At 41.6% G+C, this 23,524-nt stretch overlaps 1 protein-coding gene across 2 annotated transcripts in view; it reads left to right on the forward strand.

The window, feature by feature from the left end:
• The window catches only part of plxnc1 (plexin C1), a 62,106-nt gene that overhangs the window by 1,486 nt on the left and 37,096 nt on the right, over positions 1-23,524 (forward strand). Inside the window, exons 2-11 of one of the 2 annotated variants that reach the window (XM_023952137.1) lie at positions 4,652-4,783; positions 5,759-5,893; positions 5,974-6,074; positions 9,224-9,329; positions 9,394-9,550; positions 11,409-11,511; positions 11,848-11,923; positions 18,546-18,584; positions 18,699-18,835; positions 20,769-20,948. In XM_023952137.1, the coding sequence (XP_023807905.1) occupies positions 4,652-4,783; positions 5,759-5,893; positions 5,974-6,074; positions 9,224-9,329; positions 9,394-9,550; positions 11,409-11,511; positions 11,848-11,923; positions 18,546-18,584; positions 18,699-18,835; positions 20,769-20,948 (1,166 nt within the window). The remainder of the gene's footprint in view (positions 1-4,651; positions 4,784-5,758; positions 5,894-5,973; positions 6,075-9,223; positions 9,330-9,393; positions 9,551-11,408; positions 11,512-11,847; positions 11,924-18,545; positions 18,585-18,698; positions 18,836-20,768; positions 20,949-23,524) is intronic. The other variant, XM_023952138.1, reaches the window with a different exon arrangement.

The raw sequence follows: 23,524 nt of genomic DNA on the forward strand, positions 1-23,524 counted from the left end.
AGAAGATGGTCCACTGTGGCCAGAAAGGGATGGAAATGGTCAGCAACAATACTCAGGTAGGATATGGGGTTGGAACCATGCTCAACTGGTACTAAGAGGCCCAAAGTGTGCCAGGAAAATACTTTATGCCCCACACCATGACACCACCACCACCAGCCTGAACCGTTGATACAAGGCAGGATGGATCCATGCTTTCATGTTGTTGAGGCCAAATTCTGACCCTACCATCTGAATGTGGCAGCAGAAATGGAGACTCATCAGACCGGACAACGTTTTTCCATCTTCTGTTAAGATAAGATAAACTTTCTTTATCCCACAATGGGGAGATTCTCATCTTCGGCAGCAAAAAAGACATCCAGAAATATGACAGCAAAAAGTGGCATTCACATAAGATAAAGTGACCTTCAGAAAACATAAATGAGACAGAGGAACATCTGCATTGTCCTGTTCTGGTGATTCTGTGTGAATTGTAGCCTCAGTTTGCTGTTCTTAGCTGACAGCAGTGGTACCCGGTGTGGTCTTCTGCTACTGTAGTCCATCTGCCTCCAGGTTGGACGTGTTATTCTTTCAGAGATGATCTTCTGCAGACCTCGGTTGGAACCAGTGGTTCTTTGAGTTCCTGTTGTCTTTCTATCAGCTGGAACCAGTCTGGTTGTTCTGCCCACAGAACTGCTGCTAACTGGATCTTTTCTATTTTTGGCTGAAATTTATTATAATCACACAATCGAGCTGTGCAATATGCATATCGCAAAAGACGGAGAAAATTGCAATAAATTGTTATAATAAATGTACTAAAACCATCTTACGGCAGTTTGAAGTATTTAACGAATCCAATAAACCGATTTTTGCAATTGACCAATCCAATGTTGTTGACAAATCGGCTGGAGCTCTTTTATGTTAGATGTTCGCCTCCTATGTAACCGACGGTCATTTGGAGTTGAATTTTTAAACTGTTGCAGTGAAATGGAAATGATGTTTTTGGTTGTTTTGCTATTGGTTCATATATTGTCATTGCAATATTGATCACTAATATCGCGGGTTTTCCTCATATCGTGCAGCCCTACTCATTAGGAGTGTACATTAACCAACAGTGGAACAGATGTGCCTAAAAAGATGGCCAGTGAGTTTCCTATTCTACAGATACTTTCCTTCCACAGTCCAAAAACAAGCTTCACAGGTTAATTGATGACTCCACGTTGTCCTAATGTGAGAATGTGAATGTTTTTGGTCGTGTGGCCATGTGATGGACTGTTCAGGGTGTACCCCGCCCTTCACCAAACAGTAGCTGGGATAGGCTCCAGCAACCCTGTGACACTAAAAGACAATAAGCAGATTTGGAAAATAGATGGTTGGATGATGATTGAGACTGGCAATAAGAATGAAACAACTAAAAAATTTTGGGCAATGAATTAAAAGTTTGACTGCATTTAAACTAATGATTTTCTCTGAATAATCACAATTAATCACTGCAAAAATAATAGTGTATTAAATGTATTTGAAGGCAAAATTGAAGTTTGGAAAGTGTTTTTCTTAAAAAGCAAAGAGAATAAAGTTATTTAGAATCAAAACTGTAGTTAGTTTCACATTTCCTTTTCACATATTCAATAACTACGAACAATTAAATGTTTTTTTCTTGTCTCAAGGAAAAGCAGAACAGCCAGTGTTCAGTGAAAAGTAACCCTGTTAGAAAAAAAATAGACTAAAATCCCAACTAGGATTTTCTTTATGCTGAACTTGTCTGTTCATGATTTACAAACAGAAAACCTCCTCTACTTTGACCCCCCGATCATCCATGCTCAGAACATTGAGTTGAACAGTAAACTCCATCTAACGTGGCTGCACCATTTGTGATGTGATTAGTCACATCACCTAGTAGGGGTGGGATGGTGATGGGTTGAGCCGGGTCCTGGCTGGTTGGGTGGGCCGGGCCTACCGCTCTCCCGGCTTGGGCTCTGGTTGCTCGGGTGGGGGTGCGCACTCTGCCGGCAAATTGGCAGGGGTTCCTGGGCCGTTCCCGGTCAGTGCGGCTGACCGGGAACGGCGGCCGGGTGCCGTGCTGGGTGGCTGGTCGCTGTGGCGGGGGCTGGGGCTTGGGGTTGTGGGGCCTGGGGTCGTCTGCCCGCGGCCGATGTTTCACCCTTGGCCAGTAGTTGGCCATATATATATATATATATATATATATATATATATATATATATATATATATATATATATATATATATATATATATTATTGTTATTATTATTATTTTTTCTTATTTTTTTCTTTCTTTTTTTAATTGGGGGGGGCCTGGGGGGGCGGTGTGCTAGTCCTTAGGGAGGTCAGTGTCATGGTTTGAGTTTGTTTTGTCTTGGTTTTTGCTTTAGTGCTTGTTCTGTCTTGTTTGGTTCTGTTTCCTGTTTTATTTTGAAAGGTTTCCTGTCTTGTCATGTCTTGAGTTGTACTTCCTTGGTCCCCATCTGCCCTGATCGTGTTCACCTGTGTCTTGTCTACCCTGTCTGTATATAAGTCTTGTCTCTGCCTTCCTCTTGTGCTGGTCCGTTAACGTCTTCATGTGTCTTCGTCCCTTCATGCCATGTTCCATGTTCCTCGCCACGCCACAGTAAGCTTTGTTTTGTTTTGATTCCTGCTCTGCAGCGCCTTTTGTTTGTTATTAAACCCTCTTGCATTGGAACCGTGTGCCTCCTGCCTCTGCGTCTGGGTCCTACCTGCTCTCAAGCCCCCCTCACCCTGACAGAATGGACCAGCCATATTTTCTGGACCCAGCAGAGCGGCTGCTAGAGGCCTACTGCCAAGAAGCAGAGCGGACCAGGACATATTGGGTTTTCGACCAGGCCCAGTTTGCCTCATATGCCTGGAGTGGGAGCCACCTGGACTTTACTGGGAGCCATCTTGCCCTGAAGGGGGATCCTCGTGGTCGCCGCCACCGTCCCCGTCCACGACCCGTTTTTGTTCCGGCAGTGGTCCCGGATGCACCACATCCCCTTCCAGTGGTGGTCCCGGATGCACCCCTGCCCTGTCCTGTTCCGGAGGTGGTCCGGCACGCACCACAACCCCTTCCAGTGGTGGTCCCGGATGCACCCCAGCCCTGTCCTGTTCCAGAGGTGGTCCGGCACGCACCACAACCCCTTCCAGTGGTGGTCCCGGATGCACCCCAGCCCCGTCCTGTTCCGGAGGTGGTCCGGCACGCACCACGACCCCTTCCAGTGGTGGTCCCGGATGCACCCCAGCCCCGTCCTGTTCCGGAGGTGGTCCCGGATGCACCACATCCTGTGCTAGTGGTGGTCCTGGCACCGGGCCCCTTCTTTGCTGGCCGTCTATCGGCGCTGCGAGCCTCTATCTGCGGCTGGCTTTCCGCCTCCTGACTGCCTGGCCGCCCTGGGAGGGGGGGCGCCTACCGCGGCCGGCTGGGGGGCCGGTCGCTCGGGGGAGCCTTCTTCCCCCGGTTGTGCCCATCCGCCTACTCCTCCCCGCCGTCACCCAAACAAATGTTGTACATAGGGCTCCGGGAACTGGATGGGTGGGGTATGCTGGCGGGGCTCACTGGGGGTGTTTCTCTCTCTGGGGTCGCGTCGGCGCCCGCCCTCCATCCCGGTTTTACTTGGGCCTTATGTGGAGGGTTTGGTGGAACACATTGCACGTTAGCAGCACACACACAGCAAATACACAGCACACACAGAGGGACCCCGGAGTGGCTGGTCCTCTCAGGGCGGCCGGGCTTGTGGGTATCCTGTCGGCTGCGGTAATGGAGATACTTATTCATGCATTTGTCTCCAGTAGGTTAGACTACTGTAACGGCCTGCTCACCGGCCTCTCCAAACGAGCTGTAAAACAGCTTCAGTACATCCAGAATGCTGCTGCTCGAGTCCTGACCAAAACCAGGAAGTATGATCACATTAGTCCTGTGCTCAGGTCTTTGCACTGGCTCCCTGTACCTCAAAGAATAGACTTCAAAGCAGCTCTGCTTGTGTACAAGTCTCTCCATGGCCACGCACCAAAGTACATCTCTGACATGTTAGTGCCATATGAACCATCTCGTACTCTGAGGACCTCAGGGGCCGGCCTCCTGTTGATACCCAGAGTCAGAACTAAACAAGGGGAATCAGCGTTTCAATATTCTGCAGCTAAAATCTGGAACAGCATGGGTGGGACGGACCTGGGGGCTGGCTCGCTGGGATCCTCTGGGGCTCTCCCTCCCCATCACAGAGGGGGGAGGGCATTAAGGGGGTTGGGGAGGGGGGCTTAGACAATATGGCGGGGGAGGAGGGTTGTAGAGAGTAGGGTTATGGGGGGTGGCTGTGGGTGCACCCACAGATGGAGTTTACTGAGTTGAACAGTAAACTCCATCTAACGTGGCTGCACCATTTCAGGCTTCGTCTTTGTCTTTAGAATCCAAAGTCATAAATAATTGGTCCAGTGCACATGTCAATACTGTAGCTGTTCCACCTCCTGTGTTTTTTCCCGGTTGGGGAGTGGGAGGGGGGGTGTGAACATTTTTCCTCCCCCAAAGGGGGAAAAAGAGAAAAAGTTTGAGAACCACTGTACTAACCCATCAGCCATTCAAAAGTCTTTCACAATTTAATAGCTGTTATATCTTTAGGTGTTTGCGGACCCAAATCTGTTCAATGACAGACGTGTTTCTGTTTTTCAGCAGAGAACGTTGAAAAGCTTGACAGCTGAAACTGTTCTCTACAAGCAGAACAGCATGACGTCTGTGCTGGCTGTGAGACAGAAGACCTGGATGGTCTTCTTCGTTGGGACGGCGGATGGACAGCTAATTAAGGTGCATAGGAAATGAATTACACCTACAATTTCTCTTTTTTTCCCTTTCAACTGAAACGGTTAAATACTGATGTTGAGAAGTCTTCCCTGGTTTCTTTTGTAGGCTGCATAATGACTCAGTTAAACAAGTTAAGAAAAAAAAACGTTTTTGGTCAAAAAGTCGCAGAAAAACAGTTTTATTTTCAACACCTAAAATGTGAACTATTGCATTGTAACATCCTTTTCCTGTCGTGTTACTTCATGCAAGCCAGATCACATGCAGACAGCTATAGTTTTTAAATATACATTTCTGTTGAGAGTTCTTGCTTTTGTCACTGTTATGCACCAAAATAAAACTCCTGTTACCATTAAGAGGAAACAGGAAACAACAATGTTGATCACAACAGCTGAGGGTCAGACTGAAGGCAGGACCTGAAACTTTGAGTCATAGCAGCTTTTATTGAATCAGATTCGTTTTCCAATCGTCAGTTTACTTCTGTCATGAACATAAACACAACGTGACTCTTAGCACATAATTTTCTAAATACATGCAAACTTTCTTCTTGGCCGTTTGGACGTGGAGGAAGGGTTAGGGTTAGGTTTAGGGTTGGGTCAATGCGTTAATACGACCAACAAAAGCCTTTAGCCTTGGACGCACACTTCTAATTCATGCAGGCAATGCAGCAATGTGCATCTCAGCCAGATTATGTGTGGACAGAATGTATTTCCATCCGTTTCTGTGCTGGTCGCATGTGAATGCGTGCAAAAACATCAGCTGTAAAAATAACTAGCATTTCACGTGCGGTAAGTCCAGTCTTTTTTAACGACACAGCCACATCTTAGAAGATCATAGAATAAACTAAGATAAACATCTGAGGAAGTCAGAAAGACCGCAGTTTGTTTATTTTATTATTTTATGAAATATTATAATTTGTATCGTGAATGAAAAATGTCATAAAACAGTGACTTCTATAACCTGTTGTCTTGTCTTGATCAGCTTGTTGTGAGCCAAAACTATAAAGTCCTCTGCCCTGAAGTGCTCTACAAACCCTGTGATGAATGTAAAGTGTTTCCCAGAATGCAACTGGATCCGGTGGATCAAAAACACATCTATGTGCCGTTTGAAAAGAAGGTGCTTTCCTTTTTCAGCGTTTATGTTCATGCTTGTGCTTTTTTAAGGGGAGTTGTTCACTAATGTGCGTATCGTTGCAGATTCTACGTGTTCCTGTGTCACAATGCAGCAAATACAAAACTCTGCAGGAATGTTGGGGTGCACAGGATCCGTTCTGTGTCTGGTGTGGCTCCAACAACAGGTCGGTGAAACTAAAAATTGTAAAAAATAAAGATTCATCTATTTTCAACTCAAAAAGGGTCCCACTAGGAAAAACCCAAAGTTTTTTTTCTTGTTCCTTAAAAGTAACGCAAAAGTACTGTGAAGCTACGTTCAATAAAAAGTCATAGTAAATACACGTATACATGTAAATATGCGGCCTTCTGCATTCAAAACCCTCGTGATCTTGTCGCCGCAAGTTTTCTGGATTCAGTTCAAGCTAATTTGCTGGCCCCCCGTGGCGGGGACGTCTCTTTCAAATGTCTGCCCTATCAACCTTCGATGGTACTTTCTGTGCCTACCATGGTGATAACGGGTAACGGGGAATCAGGGTTCAATTCCGGAGGGGGGCCCAAGACACGCTACCACATCCAAGGAAGGCAGCCGGAGCGCAAATGACCCACTCCCGACTCGGGGAAGAAGTAGCTGACATTTTCAAATATGTGTTGGATAATTTGGATCATTAGAACTCAATATTACAAACTTTGTATGCATTTATAAAACATTCAAGTTTCCACTTTATTTCTGGTTAATAATAGATTTATTTATTTTTTAATAAATGTTGTTTTATCCCATCATGCATCACTGTTTTACAAACATTAATAACAAAAGGTTTGCATGCCTGACTTTGAGATTTTTAAATGTTTGCACAATGCCATTTCCCATTGACTCCCATTTTAAATTTTTAGGTTCAGATTTAATCAATCTCTCTGATGCAGTGAAAATAGTTAGTTTTCTTTTTATTACAGCTGTGGGGGATTTTCTACTCTGATGTAAGCAAGCCGATGAGTTTCACTGCTGCAATTTCCTTTCAGCAAGATGCAACAGAACAGGGAACTATCAGCCACTTTCAAACAGACAAAGATAGAACAAAAGATGAGTGGAGTGGGACTTTAAACTATTTTACAGCTGGACAAAAACCAAAACCTATCTCTATATATCTGGGTACACTTAAAGTTCCTTAATGTAAAACCAATATACCTTTTGATTATTTTTCGTGAATTGAAGGATTGCAAATAACATCACAGAACTTCCTGTTCACTGTGTCGGAGGGCAAGCAAACTTTCACAACCACTAGCAACACATAAACAAACTGTAAACTCAATTCTATCGTTTAAATTTAAAGTCCCATTAGTTGTCTCCCACCTAAGTGTGAGAAATTTCTTCTTCGAACTATTCTGTGGTTTAACGCCCCCCAATCCAACCCCTTTATGCTGAGTGTCAATCAGGGAAGCATTGGGCCTTTGGTATGACTCGGCTTGGGTTAGAACCCACGACCTTCCAGTCTCAGGGCGGACACTCTTCCACCAGGGTGAAATAATAGTCAATACTTGTAGTGTTTACGGTTGCCACAACTAGAAAAGGCGTGAATCAGATGGTGTATATTGTAGATTACCTGCAACCAAAAATGTGTTCATCCACAGGAGGAATGCTGGTGAGACTAAAATGGAAGGACATGACTTAAATGATTCTGGCTAGCCTATGAGTTTTTTTGTATATGTACTAAACTACAATCCGGTTGGATGGATGGCTGACTGTAGGACTGGCGCATGGGAAACCAGATTTCGTTTCCCAGGGGTCGCAATGAGCTTCATCCAATGTTGATCCTTGGGCAAGACCACTCACACTACTGCCTAACTAAGTAGCCACAAAGGGGGCCAAATATGTCTTTATGGACCTTCTAGATGAGGGGTGTCAAACTCATTTACACTGAGGGCCACATCAGCATAGTGTCTGTCCTCAAAGGGCCAGATGTAACTTATACATGTTACTAAATGTAATGAAAAATAAATGTAACTACTCCTTAATGTTAAAAAACTCATTTATTTAGTATAACTTTTTAAAGTGACAATTACAGTTGCACAGAAAACATTTGTTTGCTTGTTATTCTAGCATAAATTCTTTGAAATTTTGACCGCTTATTAAAACCCACATAACTCCATAAATGAAGGATCAAACTGTCAAGTGAATAAAGAAAAATAACATAAAACTGAGCTAAAAGAACATGTATGACACGTGTAACATTTGACAAAAAAAAGGCTGCACACAGCCTCGCATCCAACTGATGGTTTGATGACAACAATTTGTCTGCATACACACATAAGACCTGCAAACATTGAATAAATACAACAGCAGCTAAACATAAATTACATGTTATGAACAAAAAAAAAGTATTTTAAGAAATTAAAAACTTTATGCTCACGACGGGCCACATTTGGCCCCCGGGCCTTGAGTTTGACACATGTGTCCTAGATGTTCTGGTGCATAGTCACATTAAAACAGGAAGGCGCTTTCCCGAAACTGTTTCCACAAAGCTGGGAACATGTTATTGTCCAGAATCTCTCGGTATACTGAAGTATTCACTTCCTTTCAGTGGATCTAAGGGGGCAAGTCAAACTTCTGAAAAGCACCTCAACCTCATAATTTTCCTCAACCAAACATCACAACAGATACAAGGCAGTCTGGTAGGCTGTAGATCTCCTGGCAACAACCAAGCTCAGACGAAAAGGAATTGGTTACTCCATAGAATGATGGTGACGTGCTTCACATCCCTGCAGTGACACTTTACATGTGCATTGGAACATAGATGGCTATTCCATGTAGTTTTCAACCAACAGATCTTAATCAAATTTGAAAGCCACAAGAAATTGACTGTCTGTAGTTACGGTTTCTCTGCCCATCGTTCCCCTCAGCATCTGCTGACCTGCACTATTAGGTTACGGGTTCTAAGACTTTATGATTGAGTTTCTGTCCTACCCATTCACCTCCACTTTGTTAGAACACCACATAGTACCGTTTAGTAGAATGAAAATGTTCTTAGCTGAACTTCATTGCAGAGGAGAATCCTGCCATGGAGTCATACTAGACTGCAGTAAGATATTGAGAGAGGACCATTCATTCACAAATGTTAGAAGAAGTCCATTTGCCTTGATGATGATTCAAACACCTGTGTTTCTTGAATTCTTCCAATTAGAGGGGGAATAAAGACATACAGCTATGTGTTGTAGTTTTTCATAGAGTGACTTTGAGTAGAGACTCTCAGTCATCTAGGTCTGTTACAGGTCCATACTTTCATGTGTTGTTCATCTAAAGTAGTATTTTGAACAAGATCTCATGACTATCTTCTTCCAGTTGCATGTTTGAAGTGGACTGCAACAGTTCAAACTGGTTGTCCATCCCTGAAAAACCTCAGAAGAAAATGATGACCTACAAAGTAGTGAAGGAGACCACTGGACGGGTGGGTATCTCTCTGCTTCTGCACTCAGACACCATTTTGTTTCTCATGTTCTTTTCTGTTTCAGATTAAACTGGTCGTCCAGATACATGCGACTGTTGGAGAAAACATGAAATCCAGCTTTGCCTGTCGTTTCTCTGCGCCTCTAGACAACATTGACTCGTCTTCACAGTTCCCTCAATGCACCGTCGTCCTCCCTAGTCATCTTTTCCTTGCTGCTGAGGGTGAGTATCTAAGATAATTTTACTGCTGGTAATAAAAGCAGTTGCACTCACTGTGGGTGAGGTAGTGGATGATAGCTATGCCTCTTCACCACAGTGTTATCATAACTTCAGAGGTGATCGGTCTCTCAGCATCTTTGCAGGATCAATACCCATCAAAAAGAGAAAAACCTTTAGAGTTGAGTGTGAACAATGATCCTCTTATCTTCATGACACCAGCTGTAATAACTGTCATAGAAGTGAAACTACATCCAATAATGTTCTGTAACCTCATCATGTTCTGTTGGGCCTCAGTCTTTGCTGCAGCAGTCCTCATAGCACACTGCTGTCAGCAGGCTCTTCATGGTACTGCTGATGCAGTTGCCTGACAGCCTCTGGTGTAACGTTTTTCACAGTGTCTGTTGGCTGATTTCCAGCCATTGTATCATTGATGATACAATGGAAGCATAAAAGTATGTGATCCCTTGCTTTATTTTGTGAGTTTGCCAACTTAAAAAGAAATGAAAAATCTGTCATCCTATTGGTAGATTCCTTTGAACCATGACAGACATAAAATCACAAAGTAAACATGAAATCCACCTTAAAGAACCTATTTCAATGTATTCTGATTTCATTGAAGAAAATAAGTATTTGATCCCCAAGATATGATTTAGAGTTCTGGTTCCCACAGACCAGTTAGACTCTCCTAATCAGTCTGTCACCTGGATCGAAGACACCTGTTTGAACTAATCACCTGTAGAAAAGACACCTGTCCACAGAATCAGTCCATCAGTCAGACTCCAAACTCATGAACATGGAAAAGACTGAAGAGCTTTCAGTGGATTTAAGAAGATTGCAGACATGCATAAGACCAGAATGGACAAGAAACCCATCAGCAAGAAGAGGTTATAAGGTGACAACTGTTGATGCAGTTGGGCCAAAATACAAGAACATGACCATCAATCCACCTTGAGGTCTGGGTTCCAAACCAGATCTGACCATAGTTACCATGATCATTAGAACAGTGAGAAATTGGTCTGAAACAACACGGCAGGAGTTAGTCCATGATCTCAAAGTGGCTGGAACCACAGTCACCAAGAAAACCATTAGGAATACTTGTGCCACAGCGGTTTAACATCTTGCAGTGGTTGCAAAGTCCCCCTGCTTAAGGAGACACATGTGCAGGTCCACCTGATGTTTGCTAATGAACACCTTTATTATTTAAAGTAGGGCTGTCAGAATCCAGGCCTCCAGGGCCGGTGTCCAACATCTTTTCCAACCAACCTGCCATTGAAGCTACAAATTGGCTAAACTTACCTGATCCAGGTAATCACTAGCAGATAAGGAAGGATTTCTGGATAACCAGAAGGAGGCCGGCCCTCGAGGCCTGGAGTTTGACACGCCTGATTTAGAGAGTGATGTGATGTGAAGGTGCTTTGGTCAGGTCAGACGAAAACAGAGAGGTGTGGCATCAACTCAGATGGTTGTGTTTGAGCGAACAGAAATACTGCCTTGACCCCAAGAATACCTTCCCGACTGTCGAGCAACCGCCGCCACATCTTCATGATTTAGAAGTCATTTGCAAAGAAGAGTGGACAAACATTCCCCCTGATATGTGCAGAATCTAAGTCACCCATGAGGACAGTTGTGACTAACAAATGTGAAGGGTAACATGAAGTCTGGAACAGTCCAAACAACTCAGATCCTCAAGAGAATTGAATGACCTTTCAAACTGACTAGCCATCTCTGCCTGTTCCAACCAAGTCTGCTGGATCAGCCCCCTGTGAAAGCAACTGTAACTTCTATTAACAGTTACTGAACACAGTCTGCAGACGCAAAGACCAAGTACCATTGCTGTTCTCATCTCTGTCTTTGTTTACAGGCTTGTCATCTACACTTAATGTCACATTTGGAAAGGGGTGGGTGACAGAACAAGTCCATCTCAAAAACTGCTCTAGGATCCATGAACACCATAGTTCTTCTTTGTAAGTGAAATTTCCACCAATGTCATCATTTTATTATAACTGAGTGTCAGGAACTGGTGGATGGAAGAGGGGGCTTGTGGCAGAAGCATTCAACTTGAATGCGTGCTTTCAATTCATTTATTAAAGTTCAAAGTTCCTGTATTTTAGTTAATTGTTTTATGACAAGGTCAAAAGTAGAAAAACCAGAAATGATCAAACCTCATTAATGTTCTTGTGACAAAAGCCAACACATTTCTGACCTTTAGTTGACAGAATTTAATGTGCATTTTATTCAGAATTTTGTTTAACTCCTACAAGTGATGCTGATCTCAGCAACTGTGACTTCTTCCTGTTTAGGTGTCAGCATTGTATCAGAGCTGGGTGTACATGGACAAACAACCGCTGTTCTTGGGCCAGGGAAGGAGACCAGACTGTAAGGATGCATCATTACTTTTAGATGTTTGGATGAAATCAGTACTTGTTTGTGTCAAAGCGGAGCATGTTAACTAAATTAGACCTAAAATTTTCATGATTCATAATAAAAACAGACATTGTTTTAGTTGTCTTGTACAGTAATTTATGTTGAAAGACTTCATGTATCGTGTACAAACTAGTTCAATTACCACTAAATGCACCAAACAGCTGATATTACAGAATGTGCCAATACAGTGGCCCCTCTCTATATGGCAGTTCACCCTTTGCTGTTTCATTGTTTCACAAATTTTTTCAATGCAGTCATTCCTTTGTTTCTCTCTATAGTGCAGTGTTCTGTGGCCTGATTGGCTGCTGATCTTGTCAATCAATCTCCTCTGTGCTGCGTCTGCTGCAGTGTTGCCAGATTTGGCCCAACTGGGTGTTTTTTTTTTTTAATTTTTGGACAAAAATAGCTTTTTGCGGGTTGACATAACTTGGGCAGATTTAGAGTTGGTTGAGCGGTTTTTAGTTAGACTAACCTTTGGGGTGTTTTTGTGTGTGTGTGTGTGTGTGGCGGGGGGGGGGGGGGGGGTTCTTATGGTTTTTAGATTACATTTGGGCTGGAAAACCATGGGTTACATAAATATTCGATCGCGAACAGATCTTTGTTTTCCTTCTGTAATACTGGCCTTTTTTCCTGGGAAGGTTTGAACTTTGATAGTTTAAACAAAAAACAAGTGTAAAAACTGTTAACAGGCAGTTTCTATTGGAGTAGGATGTTCCGATCCTAATAGCCTACGTGCACGATAGAACTTCCGGTTAACTTCCGTGTTTCGAGTGTGAGGCCGACAACTTCCTGTTGGTCGTGTTATTGTTGTGGGGAGTTTTGTTGAGTTGCTAGTTTTGAGTAAATAGGAGCGGATTTCGGGTAAAAGAAAGGCGTTTGTTGTTTCAACGCATGACAAAGACATCACAACATTGTTGTGTACCCGTGTGCGAATTTGTCAAAGTACAACAGTACTATAAGCTTTCCAGTATATGTGTCGGTGAGAGCCGAATGGATCATGGTGAACACGGCGGGAGGACTTCACCCCAAGCAAGACGAGTCGTGTTTCGTATTTGCAGCAATCGGAAAGATAAAGCGTCATGTAAACACGCCGATCAGAATACTTTGCTCCGGTCAGACTCGTTCGGATCAAAATTTCTTTCCGATCGAGATAGCTGGGTATACCGATCGTTGTTCATGTAAACGGTCATTCCGATCGTGTGTCACTGCTGCTCTGGGTTACGTCATGCATAGACGGTGTTTCGCTGAGAGAAAGCTAGTGAGCTCATACGGGACCGACCAGCGGCTCTGCGGACGCCCCGCGTAAAGCCCCGCTCTGCTCTCGCCCCGCTGGGTCTCCCCTCTCTTTCACCCCTCACGAAGGAAATGCGGGGGGGATGCGTGTCCACTGAGGTCTGGACCCGGCATCCGAGCTCTGCGTTCGGGCTCCGGTGCCAGTGGACGGAGTGAACCTCTCTGAGCAGAGCAGCCGGATTTATTAATGTGTTTGAGGGGAGGGTGCTTTGTTACGTGTGCGTTTTGTTGTTTTGTTATGTGTGAGAATTCGGACTGCGAGCCGAACCGCCGCTCTGGGTTAGCGGCTGCCGGACTCGCGAGGACAGAGCAGAGCACACAGTGTGTGTGAGCTTTTCAGAGCAGAAATGCCGCTCAGTCCTTAGAAACTGTTCAAAAAAATCACGACACATGGAATTGTGTTTCTAATTGTGCCCCGACAAATAAAGGCTGATCATTTACGTGCAGCCAGGATGCAGATTGCAGCGTTTCCCACATGGTTTGTCCTGGATTTTGTCTCCATCAAAAGGCTAATGTTGTTAGCCCGTGTTGTTAGCCTCTCCTAACACTGGGTTGTTCTTCAGTTCTGTTCTTCTTCCACAAAAAAAGCACTGACCACGAGGATTAAATATAAAATGATCATGAGCGAACAGGCACTTATAATATTCATAAAATTAATAAAAGCACGTTTGGAAGATCGCTTTGTATATTATCGAGCTGCTGCATAAATATGTGACAGCACAGGTTTGTTTACAACGGGACAGATTTCCTTTCGGTATTTTCAACACTATATATTTTAGACACGATATTTTGCCCATGTAACCACGCACTGGTCGACAATCCTGTAGATGTCGTTCACGTCGATTTTCGGGAAACCTTGTAGAAAACGGGTGAAATATACCATCTTTCGGAATCAAAATCTGCCGTGTCGCTGCTATAGAAGTCGCAAGCCGGAAATGGTCGGCCTCACACTCAAGGCGGCGGAAGTAGAACTCCTTACTTTCGTGCACAGAGCCTATTTGATTGCCATTACAAAGTAAGCACAAAAGCCTAAATCCAGTGGGAGAATTATTTATCATAGATCCTATAAAGAAAATTTGAATCCCAATCTATTTGTTGATGATATCAAAAGTTCAAATTGGTCTACAGTTTTGCAGGAAATTGATGTAAATGTTTCTTTGAACACTTGTGGCAATTTTAGGAAAGGCTGTTGAGAAAAATGCTCCACTTCGGAAAAGAAACAGTAAAAAGAACAATAGTGCTTTATGGATAGACGAGGAATTATCTTCACTCAGGAAGCAGAGAGGCAATGCAAAAAAGGTGGCTTCCAAATCTAAATACTTAAAGGATCAAACAATCTGTAGCATATTGAGGAAAGAAATTACAAAATTAAATGTTTTCAAAAAAGAGAAGAATATTTTGGACAAAAAACCTGTGGTTCCACGATTGACAGCAAATGATTGTGGAAAGTGTCACAAGAACTGATGTGAAAAAAAACAAAGACTTGGGATTTGAATCTGGAAGCTGATGGTACTTTTGTCAGTATACCATTTGATATTATCAATCATTTGAATGACTTTTCATTAACAAGGGTCAGCAGAGTCAAGTCTGAGGCCATGTTTCTCCACCTGGAAAAAGATAGTCTGGTTTTTGAGGTTGAGCCCCAGATGGAGGAGTTAAATATCTTGGGGTCTTGCCCACAAGTACAGTAAAATTGGTGCGGCGATTGGTGCGGCATCTGCTCTTATCTGGTTGTTGTACTGGTCCATTGGGGTGAAAAGAAACCTGAAACAGTAAGCGAAGCTCTTAATGATCTTTGTTTTAATACTCATCTAATGTCATTTTTCCGGTTCCGGGTTACACGGCAGGACGCGTGGCGTGCCTCTCTGCGAATACAACTATCTTCAAATTACTTAAAAGGTTGATTTTCAAAAAAGAGAGCTGACCATGCCCCCGAAGAAACCCCAGGAATACGAAGACCTCAAAAAGACTCTTGACATTATTCAAGAAACGCTGAAAAGTTTTTTGGAACAAGTGTCGGCTAAGCTAACGCCACTTTGGGATATGATGGAAGAGTTCAGAAGATTTCGGGCTCAAAACGAGCAGCGAGAAAACCAGGTCGAGATTCTGGAGAAAAGACTGGACGATGTGGAACAGCAAGTAAGGATGAATAATGTCATTCTCACTGGAGTACCAATCAAGCCTCGAGCTAGCACTGCTAATGCTAGCGCTAGCGTAGCTAGCAGTGCCAATACGGTGATCGGTGCAGTGTCTTTGGAACAGCAAATACATTCATTTCTCACATCTAAAGGGATTTCCCTGGATCTCAATACCATCGAGACCTGCCACCTGCTCCCCAGGAGAAAGGAGACGGATAAACCAGCGATCCTCATCAGGTTTGTGAATCACAAACACAAGCTAGCTCTGACGGATCAAAGGAGGAATCTGAAGGAATCTGCTGCTTATCTGAACAACGATCTGACCAGAAGAAATGCTGAAATCTCCAAACATGCACAGCTTCTCAGGAAGCGTAAGCAGATTGAGAACACTTGGGTTAAAGGCTGCAGGATTTACGTCAAACCGCTCGGTCCAGAGGACCGGGCCAAGGTTCTGGTTGTGAACACCATGAAGGACTTTGAGAAGTGCTTGATCACGGTCGTCTGAAACAACATGCAGTAATAAACCAACGAGCCAAATAATTTCAAGAAATATGACACGTGGATTCATCACTTTACGTAACCTGAATAACAGCAGAGTTCTGACCTGCAGACAACTTGACCTCAACTTTCACCGTCACTGATATCAGCTGAAGAAGGATATGGACCTGAATCTAATGTCTGCAGACATAACATGGAAGAGAACTAAAAACTCTGTTTTGAACCCAGGAGATCAGCTGTTATCAGTAAAAGAAGAAATCCCAACCTTGGACAATCTACAGTTATGGACCCTTTTTATTTTTCCCCTACAGCATTTCTTTTTTATAAAAAAAAAAAAAAAAAATATTAAAAAAAAGTAAAACAAATGATTAATCACTTATTGAAAATTGTTAAATTGATTGACTTTTAATGATATTACTTCACTTTCTCCAAAACTTGATAAATTGATTCAAAAGTCTTTCCTAATGTAGCATAATTTTGCACATGTTTTTAACTTTTGATACTTGATGAAATTTTTGCTATGAAAATTCCTGAAACAGTGTTGTGTCTATTTTACTGATATAGTATTATGTTTTATTCATATGAATGGCTTTTATAAGTAACATAAGCTGCATATATTTCAGATGACTGATCTGCATTTGCCATGTTGATTTCTAAAATAGTTATTTTTGACGTAGTACTTAAGTAATTCATCTTTGGCATCTGCTTTATTGATACCTTATGATTCTTAATTCTGTCTGATAAAACCTAGGAACCGGATATTGATAAATCATGTAATAAAATGGTTACAGTATAATCGGGGTGGGATTATATAAGTTCGCTTCCTCCCACTCCCTTTCAAGCAATATTTATTAATATGTCTAATTATCCTAAGTTTGATTAGTTACTGTATGAGTGTATAACTGATGATTGTATTGCTTTTGTGTATTATTTCTATTTGATTGCTTGAAATAAACCATTTCAAATCAAATCAAAAAAAAAAGAGCTCTGGAACTTGACTGACAGAATTAGATTCCAGATACAAGAGGCTGAAATGAGTTTCTTCTACAGGATGGCTGGAGGCTCCCTTAGAGATAGAGTGAGGAGCAACGTATCTACTATAAGCTCACCGAGAGGAAGCCTATAGTAGCTCATAGTATCCTCCACGTTGAGAGGAGCCAGTTGATGTGGCTCAAGCATCTGTTCCAGATTCCAGACGGTGCTGGGTAAATTACTTCTAAAAAGTAATTGAGTGCTTTACTTAGTTACTGGATGACATTTGTAATTAAATTACTTTACTCATTACCCAGTTGTAAAAGCAATAATTTTCTTCCTATTGTGTACAAATTCTCGAGGGAAAAACTCAAACAAGATCCTCTTGTCTTCATTTAACATGATTTTTAAAGCAATGACTTTGTGCAAAAGTATGAACCTGGTTCAAGACATGAGCTGGCTTCATTAGAATTCAGACAACGCTGTAAAAAAATGACACAAAATTAGAAGAATCAACATGTTTTTAACCAAGCTGTTATGTAGGAGAAAAAACAAAGGGGAAATAAGGAGTAAATCTACGCTGCATGTCAAAGATGTGCCTCTTATGGTCTGAAGAAAACGATTGTGGATCTCTAGATAATCATGTCAGCCCTTTGGTGTCACTGCCTTCTACCCATGTAGTGATTCAGAAACAGTCAGTGACTCTTCTCAGATGTATGTATGTATAGAATACTAAATCAGACTGGGATTTCTTGATAGAAAACACCTTTGTCCAATCATAATCTCACTCAGAATTCAGTAAATACCTATTTGCTACTTAAATTTGGCAAACAAATACTTTTAGCAACTATACTATCATTTAAAAAAGTCTTTGCTTTTTACAATCAAACTAGATCTTCTTAAACCACAAATCTTTGCATTTTCATTTTTACAATAGTAATGGTCTGTAGTTCTTATAGGAAAGGCTTTCTTTCAAACTTTCATTTCCTTTTCTCCTGACTGCTGTAACTTCCTCTTCTGTTTTATCTGTTCCCTGCATAGAGTTGCTGCGGTGAAGAAAAGCGGAGCATGTTAGTCTATGTGCTAAAATTATGTTTTATTAACCCATCAATGTTAGGATTCAGTTTAAAATAGATAAACCTCTCCATTCTGATCCTTCCTGGTAAAACCCAATATTACTGTTTGGTCCTCATACTCCAGTCGGGCTAAATGTGAATTTTCTTAAACTGGTGCACAGACCATGAAAAACACTTCCTTTCAGTTTCTGTGCCCGCTGGAAATTCTTTTTTTTTTTTTTTTGCTTCTATTTGATTTTTTTTCTCACAAAAAGCTTTGATTGAGTTAAAAAAAATTCAAACTTTATAAATCTTTTTTTGCTTTCCTCAAATAAATACTTCAGTCTCTTGATGCAAATAGATAAATGTAATGGCCGTTAGGCTTTAAAGAAATGTTGTCCTCCAATATTAGTTTTTCTTTTTATCTTATTTTCAATATTGTAAAATAAGTTTCCCCAAACTAAAACATACATTTGTGTTTTAATGAACACGTGTTTTTATATTTTGCATACTGTTACACATGTGAAATCAAACATCTTATAGTTCCTCTTTTTATTGTGCTGCATAGAATATAATGTAAAGCTGCTGCTGAACTGATGTCCCATCTTCTTTCTGCAGGACAGTGTTTGCCAAAAGACCTCATCAAATCCGGTTTCTGTGAGTCTCAAAACCAATTCTTTCATCCTTTGATGTTTGACTGATTGGTTTTTAGTCACCATCAATCAAGTGGAACATATTAAAGCACAGTGTGTTTGTCTGTTTTGTTGTCAGGAGGAGCCTGTCATCTCCTCTATCACTCCCAGCAATGTGTCTTTCCATGGCAGAAACGGCGCTGTTCTGTCCGGCAGAAACCTTCAGGATGTGATTGGAGTGAGAATCCAGACTGACACGGACTGTAACCAACCTGAGTGAGTCCTTCTGTGGAGGAGAGATCGCTTTGGTTTGTGTTTCCTTGGAAAAACGTGTAAAACCTGAGATTTCCTCCTTTCAGATTAGATTTTTGGAATAAAGTTTCTTAATGTCATAGAAATGTTATTGGGTGAAAGGAAACTTTTTGTAGCGCAGAATAGAAGAATCAATGTGATATTTTCCAAAAATTTAGCTTAAAAAAAAGAAGAGGAAGAAAATATTCTCTTAAAAACCCACTCCAATGAAAACATGTTCATGTGCCATTTCTTCTCCTACTAGTGGACATATTTAAAGAAAAATAGGCTCAAAACAATATTTCTGAGTATTTCATTTATCAGATCATTGTGAACCAGGAGCAGATGAAAAAATGCTGTTTGTAAAAGCTTGTAGATGTGAGGTAGGATCCTCAACGCCATGCCTCCAGCTCCCTGCTCCGCTCCATTCTGATACATCTACGACAGATTCATGCTCATCTTTGTTTTTCTGAGCTGGATCAAAACTGATGGATCGCTCCAATACTTCTTGCCATTTTTGTTGCATTGGTAAGGTTAGGTTTGGTTTGTGAGGAGCTGTAAGCTAGCAGAGGAGCATGTAAACAGATGGATAATGGTTAATGGGGGCGGGCTTACTCTGCGCCAGCAGCTCTGCCCCCAATTCAGAGGAAAATTTCAAATAAACTACTGCCGCCCTGCAGAAATTATGTTCTAGAAAAATATACTGTTTTTTTTATTTTATTTTGACAAGAACAGCATCATTATAATTAAAGGAACACTGGGAAAACTTTGATAATACATTAAAAGATGATTGGAGGGAAATTTAGCGAGGCTAAATCTGCTGCAGTGTTTGCTAAATTCGCTGAACAAACAGTTTGGCAGTTTAAACAAAGCTGAACAACATTAGAATCTTTTCCTGTAAAATAAAATATATATGAAAAAATATTTCATCATCACTTTACTTGAAAAAACACCAAAAGGAAAACAGAAAAAGGAACTAAACTGTGGTGTGTTACTGAATTAGCAGAAGAAATTCTTAAAACAGCTCAAATAAATAAGTGTAAAGTATTATATTTGGTTTAGAAAGTTCTAGAAGGAACCAGTGTAAAAAAAACTAACCCACCACATATATGCTTAACGAATTGTAGGTTATTGAAGCCTGAAACAGATTTGCAGATTAGCAAGCAGCACTTTGGTGGTTTTCAACAAGCACAAAGTCTTAGTGTGACTAAAAACGAAAAATTAAGGAAATATTTCTTATTGTCTTGGTTGATTAATGTCCCAAATCAATGTTTTTACAAATCTGTTTTTGAAATGTGCTCGACCGAGTCCTTGAGCAGGAAAGTTGTGGGTTCAATTTTGTTACAACCCCCCCAACCCTAGAGTTATTTCAAACAGCAGCAGAGAGGCAAAGACCCCCAGGGTTTCATTCAGTGTTCAAAATGAGATGGCTGCTGCTGCTGGATGGTTTATTACTTCCATCTTGACTGTTTGAAGCAGCTGAACAACATTTCAGTCTGTTCTTGAAATACTCCTCCCTACAATTTATTGTAAAACGTTAAGAAATGAGGAGATTTTTGAAACTCTTGACGATAAAAGACATTTCTTTCTTTTCATGGGGTGTAGGAAGTGAAATCAAATTCTTAATTTTTTTGCAAATGTTAATTTAAATGTTTTCTATCTAATAAGAACTCTGGTGTTGTGATTATGGGATTCTGATGTTTACAATAAAGTTATATGGATAAAAAAAAGGTTTAAAAAAATTATTTTATTATGTATCAATTTTTTTCTTGGTTTTTGTTAATGACAAGACAACTTTAAGTTATAAAAATGAAGATGTAGGATAATGCAGAGCTTCTGTCATGGTCTCAGGCTTTTTCTATTTCCAGTTTTCTATGCAGATGATATAAGAGTTTTGTTTTCTCTTGGCTCTGCTCAGATCTCCAGTCTGGAACAACAATGGCGTGAACCTGACGTTCAACATTCCCAGCTCTGAAAAGAAGGGCCAGGTCAATGTGTGTGTTCTCCTCCCAGACGGAAGCTGCCATGGCAACGCCAGAATCACTTACAAATCGGAACCAATCTGCAGAGATATTTCCCCCAGAATCTCTTGGATGAGGTTTTTGAGACCTTTCCTAATTCTTGAGCTAATTCTGTCCTCTTTCACCAGAAACAGTCCATTTCAAGCTTCTTCCACAAAACCTTTGAGTCATATACATATGAGGGTCATCTGCTGGGAAAGCCATTTACTAAAGTTGACATTCTTTCCTACCCGACCACTTCTCCTTTCTACGCAGTGACTAAAAGTGTCTTTTTGTCTTTTGTGCATTTGCAACACTACTATAAGTAGAAAAGATTAGGCTAGACGGAAAAGTGTTCAGCTTCTCTGCAGGGGCGTAACCCTTGTGCTATCCTAGGCACTTTACCATTGGGAGTGGGGTCATCTAGACCCACTAGACAGTGCTCTGAACCTTTTTTCTTCAATGTTTTGTGATCTTCACTGGTGTCCATGGATTACATGAAATCTTTCCACCTTTATCCACCTTTGTCATGGTAGGGAGAACACGTCAATGGAAGGGGGGGGGGGGGGGGGTAGTCATAGGATAGCACAAGGGTTAAGTACAATTATTAAAAAGATGTAATGATGTAAGCGGGTCGTTAAAAAAATCGGATGTAGTCAGAAAATCGGATTTGGCCATCAAAACCTGCAGTGTAAATGCAGCCTAAAAGAAACTCTAATACCACCCAAATAAAACAACTTAAGAGTAAACAACTGTGCAGCACTCCAAACAGAACCACAGAAGAGAGAATGGTACTCTCCAGGAGAAGCTAAAGCAGAGGGGAGGAAGACCCCCGCCCAAACTAAACAGATAAACTGTGTCAATGCTTATTCAGCATAAACACATACCATGTACTGCAATATTTTCAATTCATCTTCATCAATTTTACAAAAAGGGTAAAAACAGGTCAAATCCTTATTTCTTTTTGTTTAAGAAGTATAAAAGTGCACATTTGTTTTGGTATCTTCATATTCTTCCTGAAGAACTCTGCATCCTGTCTCTGTAGATCTAGAGAAAGTCTGTCTATAACAGGGAGCCGAGCGATGAGCAGCAATTTTCATGAGGAAGTCTAGAATAGCAGAGAAGTAAAGTTGAGCAGGACATGCATGAGAGCCGGAAGACGGAGCACAACCAGATGTTAGATGTGCTGTAGGCGTGACAGAAGAGGTGGGACAGCGCCAAGGATCATCTCCCTGTTTGCTGTGTTGATGGACACTGACAGATGAGCTTAGGCAAGAATCTCTGTGGATCATGACGTTTGCAGATGACATTGTGATCTGTATTGAGAGCAGGTGGAGGACCAGCTAGAGAGGTGAAGGTTTGCTCTGGGAAGGTGAGGGATCAAGGCCAAGCTCCAGAAAGTCAAAGTATCTGTGGGTAAATGAGAAAATTTCAAGTGGAACAGTGAAGTATCAGGGAGCAGAGGTGGAGAACTTTAAGTTCTCAGGGTCAACAGTCCAGAACAAAGAGTAGAAGAGGCGTGTTGCTCTATGTTGGAACAGGTGGAGGAAGGTTCCAGGTGTGATGTGTGACTGAAGAGTTCCAGCATGAATGACAGGAAAAGTGTAGAAGACTGTGGTAAGAGCAGCCATGTTGAAGGTTTGGAGACTCAAGCTGGGTTTCCATTACAAATATGAGCAAACCTCTATTGAAATACTACAAAAGTCACCAAAATTAAAGACATAGTTTCGCAATAACACTGTTTTCATTCAATCATAATTATCAGAATAAACACAAATCAACTCAGGCGATTAGTCATTAAGAAACATGGCAGCTGATGTGAGCAATACTCTGATTTACAGCAGACAAATTCAGATTTCTGCCACGGCCCTAGCGCTCATCATCATCTATCAAAGGAGACGTCGGCGTTCTCTTCAGGCCTCTTCAGCTCCTTACACGTCAGAGCGACTACAGATTAAGAAATGTTGGGGAATCATTTGTGGTGATTTTACAGAGGAGCTGTGGCTCCAACAATTCCACATGAATGCCTGCTGTGCAGCGCCCAACGCAACCAGTTTCTACCAAGGCAGCGCATCGCCATCCGGTTGTTGGTCACATGACTCATTTAGTTTGAAAGAAGTTTTTCCACTGCAGTTTTGCGAAATATGTCTATTTCAATGCACCTGAAAAAAAAAAACCTTCTCCAAGCGCAAAAAACTGTTTTTTTTTTTATCAATGGAAGTATTTTTTTAAATGATCGTGTTTCCATAAGGTGAATTTCTTATTATTATTATCACAAATCCAATTTGTGCAATTTCCTTGTCAAAGAAACACTGCCTCTGGTGCAGAGACAGGAAGGTGGAGCTGTAGGTAGCAGAGATGAAAATGTTGACGTTCTCTTTGGGAGGAACCAGGATGGATAGAACCAAGAATGAATCCATCAGAGTACAGATCATGGTAGATGTTTTGGAGATAAATACACCGAAGCTGACTGAGATGGTTTGGACACGTTGAGAAAAGGAACAGAGATGATGTTTGTAAAAGGATGATGAGGTTGGAGCTACCCAGAGGAAGAGCTGGAGGCAGATGGTTTCCTGTGCCAACCCCTAAAGGGAGCTACGTTAAAAAAAAGAAGACATTCATTACCAAAGACACATATCTTCTCAGGCGTAAAAGGGACTCTAACAAAGGCATT

This window comes from Oryzias latipes, chromosome 23 (assembly GCF_002234675.1).
Source record: "Oryzias latipes chromosome 23, ASM223467v1".
In the NCBI taxonomy this organism is placed as follows: Eukaryota; Metazoa; Chordata; class Actinopteri; order Beloniformes; family Adrianichthyidae; genus Oryzias; species Oryzias latipes.